The sequence below is a fragment of the Trichomycterus rosablanca genome, chromosome 6, assembly GCF_030014385.1.
Source record: "Trichomycterus rosablanca isolate fTriRos1 chromosome 6, fTriRos1.hap1, whole genome shotgun sequence".
NCBI lineage: Eukaryota > Metazoa > Chordata > Actinopteri > Siluriformes > Trichomycteridae > Trichomycterus > Trichomycterus rosablanca.
Genome location: NC_085993.1, coordinates 31695329 through 31707687, shown reverse-complemented (window position 1 = coordinate 31707687; position 12359 = coordinate 31695329). Strand labels below are relative to the sequence as shown.

The window sequence follows — 12359 nt, the reverse complement described above, 5'->3', positions numbered from 1 at the left end:
TCTGAGGGTGTGTCCCCCTCAATATATCTGCCTTGGGCCTAGTGTTATGTTAAATGTTAACAGTTTATAATAAATCAAAATTATTTATTGATGCATTTGTTTATTTTCAATAACTCCATAAACCTGATTAGTGCCAAGGTGGAACTTATCTATGGAAAAACAGCCACAGGCAGATAGGGCAACTATTACACAGTTACAATTATTTTTAATTAAACATCAGTTCCACAACAATTTCATAGATTAGTATTAATCTAATATACACCAGGTTTATCATCATTAATGATTAAAAATTGAAATAACTCAGGATATTTAATAATTATTAATCACAACTTAAAACTATAAACAATATATAAGTGAACTATATGTACTTTAATGTTAATTGAAGTGCATATATACGTTGTTTATGTGTGTTTATGTATGTGTTTTTGCAATATGAATATAATATAATGTAGGCACTCTGATGGCACAGTGATAAATTGTGCTACCCTGCTATTGCTGGGATCCATGGTTTGAATCCACAGCAGTGCTATCGACGATCAAGCGTCTGCCTACAGACATGACCGGCAATGTCTGAGAGAAGAAACGGTGGGGGATAGTCGAGGCCCCCCGTAATGGATTGCCATCCTGTCCAAGATGTGTTACTGTACTGCGCCCAGTGATTCCGGGAAAACCAGACCACAACGACGGTGGAAAAAATGAAAATGAAATAAATATGAGTGATATAGTCATAGTCTTTTACAGTGAAGGGTTAATGGAAATGGACAGCTACATTATATTGAATAGTAAAAGAACAGCTACATCATCTGCTAAAGTTTCAGACTTGTCACAAGACTAGAAGGGACATTGATTCATTGGTGCATTAGGCTTGACAATCATTTATTCATGCTGATGTTGGAGGGGTGAATTAGATTTGATGTTTGGTGACTGGAGTACCAGAAGAAAACCCACACTACTGTAAGAGCATAGCAAAAATCCACACAGACAGTAACCAGAGCTCAGAACCAAACAGCTGATGAGATAAAAACAGAACAATTCCACAATTCTTTATTGATGTAATATATATATATATATATACACTGTGTATATATTTAACTGAATTCAGAAGCAATAATAAAGCATAATATATCAATTCATCTGGACACAAGTTTGTTGCTTCAGACTGAAGAAGTCATTCGGATTGAGTGACGAAACGTATCTCTACAACAAACTTGTGTCCAGATGAACTGATTCAACTTTGTGGATTTGTGTACCTGGATTATTGAGCATGCATCAACAGACATAATATATCAAGTACCAAACTAACTACATTAACAGGGTGCTAAGACTTTGGAAGATACAGCGCTTTGTTGAAGGCCATTAAAGTATTTTCATATAAATTAATAAATTTTACAAAATCTTCTCATCTGCTTTATCCTGGTCATGGTCACGGTGCATGCAGTTGCCCAGGAATCACTGGACAGGATGACAATCCGTCGTGGGGCCTCATCCATCCCCTACCGCACCCAGAGACAGCCAATTATGTCTGTATGTAGACACCCTAATGGCCAATAGTACTGTTGGGGATTCGAACTCTGATTCCAAGCTGTAGCGGGCTTGGATCATAATTTACCTCTGCGCCACCTGAGTGCTTGCACAATCTTTTGAAATAAGAATGTCTAGGGACAACAACAGCTCAGTGACAGAGCAGTGGATTAAGAGTATGACATTTTTACAGCATGATAGCATTACCAATAACAGTATAGAGCAAGGGTCTTTCAGCCACATCTATTGCTAACAGGTGTATAAAAGCAATATATTGTTCTAACTTTGTGGAAACCCTTTTAAACCCTTTTAGGTTTCCTGTTCCAGCCTGACTGTGGCCAGTGCACAAAGCAAGGTCCAAAAAAAGCCTGGTTTGACAAGCTTGGTGTGGAGGAACACCACTGGGATCATTTTAAATGTTTATCAGTGTTATCAGCACATACAAATCAAATCAAAGTTTATTTGTCACACAAGGGTCTTACATGGTATATTTATTCATTAAGATTTTAACATCGTGTTCTACACACTTTGGTTACATTCATGACAGAACTTAATGTCAAACTTTAATCTTTAATGTTAAACACAGTCATGGACAATTTTGTATCTCAAATTCACCTCACTTGCATGTCTTTGTACAGTTGGAGGAAACTGGAGCTCCCGCAGGAAACCCACACAGACACGGGGAGAACATGCGACCTCCTCACAGAAAGGACCCAGACCGATCCACCCGGGAATCGAACCCAGGACGTTCTTGCTGTGAGGCAACAGTGCTACCCACTGATCCACCAGCCGGGAATAACTAGCAGTAAAATGCTTTTTTATAAAACGGGTAGTTCCGGTCCTAAAATCTGATTGGATGAGCCGCGTTCGAAGCCGTTGTAAAATCCCCGATAAACGCACACCTATGACCACCTCACATCATTCCATATTAATACACCACTGAAAAGAAAAAGTGAATGTTATGTTCGCCCTCATGTTGCCTAGCAACGCTGTTAACGGACTACGTGATTTCGCGGAAGAATGCTTTTTGTAAGTGTTTTTGTAAATAAAAACATTTATTTATTGAATGTTGTATTTTATTATATTTTATGTTGACCGCCGTTTTATAAAAGCAATAAGCCACTCGAGACCGTGCGTTACTGCTATGATTTTATCACGGGGAAAGACGTTTTGGGGAAAACGACCTTCCCCGTGATAAAATCGCAGTAACGCACGGCCTCTCGTGGCTTATTGCTTTATTATAACATTTATTTATTTATTAGGATTTTAACGTCATGTTTTACACTTTTTGGTTTCTTTAAGTCTTTAATGTCAAACACAGTCATGGACAATTTTGTACCTCCAATTCACCTCACTTGCATGTTTCTGAACTGTGGGGGGAAACTGGAGCTCCCGGAGGAAACCCACACAGACACGGGAATCAAACCCAGGACCTTCTTGCTGTGATGTGACAGTGCTACCCACCGAGCCACCAGTCGCCCCCATACATGGTATAATTAGCAGTAAAATGCTTTTTTATAACTGCCTGGTCACATAAGTACTAAATAACAAAAGAAAAACCTTCAAAAATGCTCTTTTGTCTAAATGGGCACAAACGACCAGACGTAGATGCTGTTAAAGCTGCAAAAAAAGTGGGGGTGTATATCTATATCAATTGCCATATTTTTGGAATTGACTATACAACAAGCTCACGATCAAGTGTCCACATACTCTTGGCCGTGTAATATTTACACCTCTTGTGCAGCTGAAATTGATTTGCCTCCGTTTTCAGATGTATTGAGAAAGATCAGGTATCATTAGAACACAAGTTAGATTAGATTTGATAGTAGGAGAAACAGTTCTTGCTGGTGTACTCAGATTGTCGGATCCTGCCGGGCATTACTCGCCCATCTCACCGTCTAATCTCATTACAGACATCAACCGTCAGCCAGCGTGTGCCTCCTGAGAGAAATCTGATCATTTATTATTAATACCTCATTCACTCAGTCACCTCACCAAACGCATCCACCAAAGTCGACCGTGCTCTCCACGGCGCACGTCAGCGTAACCATGGCAACACGGTTAGGGACGTATTACCATTAAAATCTATGTTTACTTAGCAATGGAAGTTAGTGTGAGGAAGTGTAAAGACTTATAGGGAAGTGCAAACACAAAGAGACAATTAAAACATATTATAAAGATTTTATACTTCCTACTGCAAATTATTAGGCACTTCCCTAAAATCACAAATCTGAGTTGAAATTACCTAACAATTTCAGTAGATTACTATACATGAAATACTGCAGGATCAACCAATCATTAAATCCACCTGCAGTCAACGTTTATATACACTTTCAAAATACTTGTACACTATATGACCAAATGTATGTGGACACTTAACCATAAGCTTGTTGCACATCTCATTGCAATACCATAGTAAATCATTTGGGCATTAAAATACAACACCAAATCAGAAAAAGTTGGGACAGTATGGAAAATGTAAATAAAATAAAAATGCAGTGTTCCTTACATTTACTTTGACTTTTATTTGGTTACAGACAGTTTGAACACAAGATATTTCATGTTTTGTCTGTTTAACTTCACTTCATTTATTAAAAAACATCTATTCCTGCATTTCAGGCCTGCAACACATTCCAAAAAAAGTTGGCACGAAGGCAGTTTAGGGCTAGTAATGAGGTGAAAAAACTTATTAATGATGTGATTCTAAACAGGTGATGTCAACAGGTGATTCATAGTTTGGTACAAAAGCAGCATCCAGGAAAGGCTGAGTCTTTGATGAGCAAAGATGATCAGAGGATCTCCAGTTGTATCTCCAATGAACCTCAAAGAAAGATTGGAAGGGATTTGCATATTTCTCCCTCTACAGTGCATAATATCATTAAACGATTCAAGGAATCAGGAAGAATTTCAGTGTGTAAAGGCCAAGGGTGCAAGCTTAAGCTGAACGCCTGTGATCTTCGATCCCTCAGACGGCACCGCATCAAGAACCGCCACTCAACAATAGCTGATATAACCACATGGGTGAGGGATTACTTTGGCAAACCTTTGTCAAGCTCTACAATACAGAGTTACATGCACAAATGCCACTTAAAACTTTACTGTGCAAAAAAGAAGCCTTATGTTAACCATGTCAAAAAGTGGCGTCGACTTCTCTGGGTTTGGAGGCATCTAGGATGGACCATCACACAGTGGAAACGTGTATTGTGGTCAGATGAATCAGCATTCCAGGTCTTTTTTGAGAAAAAATGGAAGCCGTGTCCAGACCAAAGACGAAAAGAACCATCCAGACTGTTATCAGCAACAAGTCCAAAAGCCAGGGTCTGTCATGGTATGGGGCTGTGTCAGTGCCCTTGGCAAAGGTCATTAACACTTCTGTGATGGCAGCATTAATGCAGAAAAGTTCATTGAGATCTTAGAGCAACAAATGCTGCCTTCAAGACGTCATCTTTTCCAGGGACGTCCAGCATTTTTCAACAAGGCAATGCAAAACCACATGCTGCACATATTACAAAGGCATGGCTGCAGAAGAAGAGGGTACGGGTACTGGACCGGCCTGCCTGCAGTCCTGACCTGTCCCCAATAGAGAATGTGTGGAGAATTTTGAAACAAAAAATGTAACAACGACAACCCCGTACTGTTGTACATCTTAAGACGTGTTTGTTTGTATCCTCGGTGCCAAAACGTCTAGTGTGGCGAAAAGGAATGACAACATTACAAAGTGGTAAATGCTGTACTGTCCCAAATTTTTTTGGAATGTGTTGCAGGCCTGAAATGCAGGAATGGATGTTTATTAATAAATGAAATTAAGTTGAGCAGATAAAACCTGAAATATCTCAGGTTCAAACTGTCTGCAATCAAATAAAAGTCAAATGTAAGAAACTCTGTGTTTTATTATTTGCTTTTTCCATACAGTCTCAACTTTTTCTGATTTGGGGTTGTACGAAGGCGTTAATAAATTTAGCAGTTAATAAGAAAGGGGTTTCACATGTGTCTGTGTGAATTAGTGCCCATTTAGTAAACTTCTGTAAAACAATCAACAAGGTCACTAGAGTTCCAACCACACCAAGCACATCAAACCCTATCATGATAGACCTTGCTTGGTGCACATGGGTCAGTCATGCCATTAAAATAATAGCCATTCCCTAAGCTGTCACCTTAAAATTTCAGATTTTTTCAGATCAATTGCAGATTCGGAAACACTGGGTGCAAGGTAGGAATACCCAAGACATGATGGCAGTCCCATCACAGGGGTTAAACCAACCCCCTTCTTCAGGCGTAGTCATTCATAAGTGCAAAAGTTTTCAGCTCATTGAGGTTTGATGGCTTTCATGCTGCAACTGCTTTCTTTCAATCCCACCAAAAATTGTCTATGGGATTTAAATCTGGAGACTGAAAAAGTCACTACAGGATATTCCAGGATTGAATCCACAACCATCAAGCAGCTGAGCAGTTCCCTTTTTGATTTGTCACCCTATAGAACTGTGTTCCAGCACTCAGCAGGCCTATCCAAATTCCTCCTAGTGTATTCCAGTCAACCATTCCTGTGCTTTTTGGTCAAGAAGGCGTGCACTATGGAGTCCAACCACAAAGTCCTTGGTTGTTAGGTGATACTCTAATGGTTGCCACTGACATCTGTCCCAGTCTTCATCAGGTCATTGTACAAGTCTTCTGCAGTAACACTGTTTTTTTCTTTGTTTGTCCTTACAGAATTGCTAAGGCCCCTGGGTGGAATGTTGCAGTTTTTCCCACGGCCAGAAAGTTTTGCTGCTGTACTATAAATTTGGAACTTCTAAACAATACTCCCAATGGTGTCTCTAGGAATGTTCAAGGTCTTGGAAATCTTCTCATACCCATTGCCCTTTTGGTGCAGTGACATGAACTCCTCTCTGAGCTTTTGTGACTATTTCTTAGTTTTTTACCATGGTCAGAAAACACTATCAAAGCAAATTAAGTCTCAATGGTTTAATCATGTTGTAACCCAACTTTAGATCATACAGACTAGCAGTAGGTTTAAGATTTTTAAGGTTTTTAACAAAATATTCTGCTACTTTAAAATACCACATCAATTATTGTTTATTATAAAAAATTGTTAATTGTTAATTTGCAGCATTATTTAACTGATGAAGATTTCATTTAAAGCAAAATCTAGCTTTTAAGCTTAATAGGGTTCACAACTCTAAAATAGTTGAACATTTCAGGATTTATTTTATTATTTCCAATTTCAGTTGTGTGAGTTGAGCAGCTTTTTAAAAAATTCCATTTTTGCATTTCTCCCTGGATACTTTCTAGTCTGGGGAACTGGATACTTCCTTTCTCCCTGGATACTTCCTAGTCGTATCCAGTTCCCCAACTGTGACTTCAGACACCCACTCTGACTGAGGAGAGCCACAGACTATCACGACATACACACAGTTGCCAACTGCTACGCATATAGAGAGTCATAAATGCATATAGAGAGTCACACACTGCTATCTGTGAAATTTCCCACCTCTCTTGCAAGCACCTTAACTGGCCATCAAAGACTGCAACTGCAAAAGCAATGAGGAACCCTTCAACCCCCACCACCCCACTTTATCATACAAGGCCAATTGTGTTTCGTGTAGGCAACCAGTCTTGTGTTTGAGCAGCTTTTTCAGGCCTGATTCCAGTAATTAATAAGTAATAAAAAAATACATCTCCCATTTAGCCAAATGTCTCCTCAGCATAAGGTGACAGTTTGGGTTTTCTTTCCAACTTTGGCAAACAGACTTCTGTTCAAAGTACTTTCTACTAAACATTTACATTCGCAGCATTTAGCAGACACTTTTATCCAAAGCTGCTTACAATTATCACTGAATACAATTTAAGCAATTCAGGGTTAAGGGGCTCAGGGGCCCAACAGTGGCAACTTGGTGATGGTGCGGCTTAAACCAGCAACCTTCTCATTACTAGTCCAGTACCTTAACCGCATAGCTACCACTAAAGGTCAACTGTTTGCACAGATAATTTCCTGATGACATTTTAAGTCGAGATTTTAAGTTGATGGAGCCACAGGTAACCACAGGTAAAAATTCTTAGATTTTGTATGTTTTTTCTAATTGATTACAATGTTTAATTACAAATCATATAAACAGCAAAATAATTTGAGGGAAAACTTACATTCTTAACTATTTTCATGAATTCCAGATTTTTGTAGTATGTATGTCTCCCTTTTGTTGCAATGAAAGCATTCACTCGAGCTGGAATGTAATCCAATTTGTGCAAAATCTCACAATCCATGTTATCCCAGCATAAATTTACAATATTCCACAGAGCATCTTGAGATGTTACTAAATTCCTGACTTTTTCTGACTTTAAGTAGCCAGAGAAATGCCCAGATGACATTTCTTTGTCTTCTTTGGTTTTCAAGTTGCTGTTGCTTTAAGGTCTAAACTATGTAATGAATACTATTTTTGTTAGTCTAAGACTTTTGGACCCTCATAATGACTACAAGTGTAATAGAGTTATTTAACCACTGAAAAACAGTTGCAAAAGCCATTAAAAACACAAGATTACCATGATCTGCATGTCTCTAAAAGTGTATGTACTATAACTGTAAGCCATCAGTTGTATAACAAATTAATTAATTTATTTTATCTTGTGAAAACCACAAGCCTAGTTATATGATGCTTCTAATGCTTTTCCTGTAGAGCCTAATGCAGCATTTCAAACAAGCCTGATGATTAGTTATTAGTGGTTTAGCAGTAGTGTTAGCGGATTTCAGATTACAGGAAATCCATGACACTTACCTGATCACAGATGAGCTCCCACTTCTTCTCATTGTCGTACTGGCGCAGAAGCCTCACTTTATCCGGAGGAAGGTTCATAGAGTTCTGCAAGATACAGAGAGCATCACCCATTAATCCACATATTCTATATAAAGGCACAATTTGGACCAGAGTTTTATTGTGAATATTACAAATCACAACTTCTGTGCAGCTTATAAATGCATTGAAAAGCTTAATGTTAGATCTCATGTGTACACTGAAAACTGTATGTTCAGATATTTAAAAAAAGTGTATCCCAATGTTATTGTACGGCAACATTGATAGATTGTCATGTTGCCAAACCATTTAACCAGTTAATTGATAATTGACCAAAAAAGTCAATATTCTTGTCATGCTGCCGGTTAAAAATCATTTAAATTCATTTCCAACAGCTGATGATTGATTAAAACTGAGATTCTCACACAGCACAGAGTTCAGACTGCTGATTTAAGACGCACCCTCACCCACCCTCAGAGTGCATGTACCAGTACTGTGTACAAACTTATTCTAAGAAACAGCGCTGCAGTTCTAATTCAAACCATAAATCCATCCATAGAAAATCTGTACATTTTCATATAACTTATAATAAATATAGAAATTTCGTTTCATTTTCATGTTTTACCACTGCTTTATCTTGATCAGGGTCACATTAGGTCCAGTTTTCCCTGACACACTGAGTGCAATGCACTTACGCACCCTGGACAGGACTCCCTCAGACATAGCCAATCATGTCTGTATGTAGACGCCCGACCAGCCAATAGCACCACTGTGGATTCAAAGCCTGGATACCAGTGGTAGTGGGCTACCATAATTTACCACTGTGTGACCTGAGCACCCCAAATATCTATTTATATTATGTAATTATTGTACGACAGAACCATCACACATCAAAATCACAAACAGCTGTTTTGCTTTAGCATTGATTCTGCATTCAGTATTAACTGCATGTGGACCCATGTCTATTTGTTTTTTTTTTTTACTAAAATGATATGGATATTTGGCATCATGTTATCTGTGTAAAGGTAAAACTTGGCTTATCTCTCTGCAGTAATGATGTTGGGAGGAGCTTTAACATACCAACTGCATCTCTGTTGTTTGAATAGCATGTTTAGTTAACACTTGTTGAACCACAATTAACCATTGGCTACTAGCTTTAAAATCTACATTCAAAGTGTTGAACTAGTAGAACAGTGTTTATGTACATCTAACTGTTCTACATTACTGCAGCACTCACTGTTATAATGAATAAAGTATAAGGTCTTGTTATTATGAAACTTGTTGGTGTGTTTTAGATTGTAATGAGAAGCTGGACGCTTGTTGCCTAATGACATTAAATCCAGTTAAAAGAAACTGGCACAATTTCCAGAGATTTGCTATATGGCCAAAGGTATGTGAACTACTTATTGAGTTTAGGGTCTCTGCTGCACCCACTGCTAACAGGTGAATAAAATACAACTATAAATTATGCTTCCAACTTTGTGGCAACAGTTTGGGAAGGGTATTTTCCTGTATTTTTGTCTGATCTATCATGACTATACCCCTGTGCACAAAGCAAATGCCACACACAGAGCTTACTAAGCTTACTTCCCTGCTGAACATCATTGGTATGAATCAGGACACTGGTTGAAATAATTGCTGACCTTAGAAATGCTCTTTTGACAACTTCCTATTATTGCCCATGGTTTGGAACTGAACTTCCAACAAGCCTGTAATCAGGTTTCTACACTAACTATGTAGACATGAAGAACTGGACATATGACCATAAGCTTGTTGGACATACCATTTCAAAAACAAACGGTATTAAAATTAAATTTGAGAGAGCTTCTTACAAGACTTTTATATATGTCTGTGGGAATTTGTGCCTATTCAGTCAAATGACTGTTATAAGACTGGGCAATGATGTTGGTCAGGAAAGCCTCAACTGATGTTCCTATTCATTACAAAGCTGTTCAGTCAGGGTTCTGTGCAGATCTTCTTTAAACCAGGCTTTTTATGTCTTTATGGACCTTGCTTTGTGCACTTCTTTAAACTGTTGCTGCAAATTAAGAAGCAAAGATGTGACTAAAACACATAAATTCAAGAATTAGAATGGGTCTCCCAATATTTCTCTCTATATATAGTGTACTTTCGGCCGTATAGTGTCCTGAAGCAGAGTTTAGATCACAACTGCCTTTCATATATTGGGTGTACAGCTAAATCAAAAGTAGCTTTGTCTCTGGACACTCAAAATGACCCTAAAGTTGATCAACAAATGTTAAGTTTAGGGGCAGTGGATTTCCTCATTTGGTGATTGTGCCTTTATGAGCCTCCCAAAGAGCACAGCGGCACAGTCATAGTGGGAACAGTAACGAGCCTTTTGTGAAATTTGCCACAAATCTTAACATCATTGTTTTTAATTTAACTGATAGTGTATTAATCTAACTGATTATTGTATTAATCTAACTGATTATTGTATTAATCTAACTGATACAGTTACCAAGGTAAGCTAAGGAATTGAAATAGTAGTCAGAAGGTTTCTGGTTCAAGCACCACCACTGCCAGGTTTCTGCTGTTGGACCCTTGAGCAAGGCCCTTAACCCTCAATTGCTCAGACTCTATACTGTCATAGTACTGTAAGTCACTTTGGATAAAGGTGTCTGCTAAATGCCAAAAATGTAAATGATATTATACACCTGTTAGCAATGTGTATCACCAAAACACCTGGGTTGCATAATTAGAAAGAGGTGTCCACAAACTTTTAGCCATATATTTGGCCATGTTGTCCAAAAGAACAGACACAATTTACTACAGAATGTAGAACTTTGCTGTGTTGAAAAATATACAAATAATTTGATTAAATGTCCCTTTGTTTGCCAAGATTCTGTAACAACTCTACCTACGTTGTTTGAATTCAATCTGACAAATATTAGATTTGTTCCAAGCCCTTAAAAAGACCGTTCTAAAAATAATCATGATTTCACTATTCCAAAACCAGTTTGGTGCATGTTCTGTATAATTCTACAGCTGGAAAATCCAGCTTAGGCCAGGTTTCAAGAATTTTCCGCTCTCTGCAATACACCAGTTTCACTAATCCACAAAATCAATACTCACTGTACTTGTACGTACAAGGATGAGCCAATATGCTGTCAGAACAGCTCTGACCCACTAAGACAGTGGTCATCGAACTACGGCCCGATGCTTTCATTTGACCGGCCCCTTTAACTACAGCAGCAATACATGTTGTCTGGCCACTGTTCATCTTCAAGCTCACAGTATTATAGCGGAAATAAATAGCAGTGAACAAAAATTGAGCCAGGCTCACATTTCACACTGATAATGGATAATGGAAATTATTAAAATAAATAACAGGTCCGCCATATCACTATGATTATATACTACAATTATAAATAGCACAGACAATACATCTATTATAAATTGTAAATAGTGTTTGTGTGTGTGTGTGTGTGTGTGTGTTTACTATTCCACCTGCGGTCTGGCCCCCCTAAAGACTGAAGAACAGTAATCTGGCCCTTTGGTTAAAAAGTTTGAGGACCTCTGCACTAAGACATGGACATCAAAGAGAGTCCTGTGGTATATGGTACTAGGATATTACCAGCAGGTCATTTAAACTTTGCACACTGTGAGATGGATGGTCCTACTGTGCATCCTGGTGCCATTTCTACCAAGGGTATACAATGCACACCTATCCTTGCTCAGATGTCCAGTTCATATGCCTGTGAAGGTTGACATTATCACACAAGTCTCATAAGTGTAACCATTACTGATGCTTCTTCAACCATTGAGTTGTGCTACAGACTGTACGGACAATACAAACAACAGTAGCCACGCATGGCAAACCTATTGTACAGCACTGGGGTTACAGATTGGTTTTGATTGTGCTATAAACGAGACAGGGATACGCTAAATGAACACACGTTGGCTGGATCAATGATTGAGTAGCAGGCACGATGCCAAAACAGACAGTGTAATAGGCGATCGAGGAGATAATTAGCTGCTATCAGTATCAGTAGCCACATACATCACACGGTCAGCCAGCAAAACTACTGCACACAA

At 38.5% G+C, this 12359-nt stretch overlaps 1 protein-coding gene across 2 annotated transcripts in view; it reads right to left on the bottom strand.

Annotated features, from left to right (window-relative positions):
* fmnl2b (formin-like 2b) overlaps positions 1–12359 on the bottom strand; it is a 54861-nt gene that overhangs the window by 41828 nt on the left and 674 nt on the right. For both annotated transcript variants that reach the window (XM_062997670.1, XM_062997671.1), the window contains exon 2: positions 8289–8372. In XM_062997670.1, the coding sequence (XP_062853740.1) occupies positions 8289–8372 (84 nt within the window). The remainder of the gene's footprint in view (positions 1–8288; positions 8373–12359) is intronic.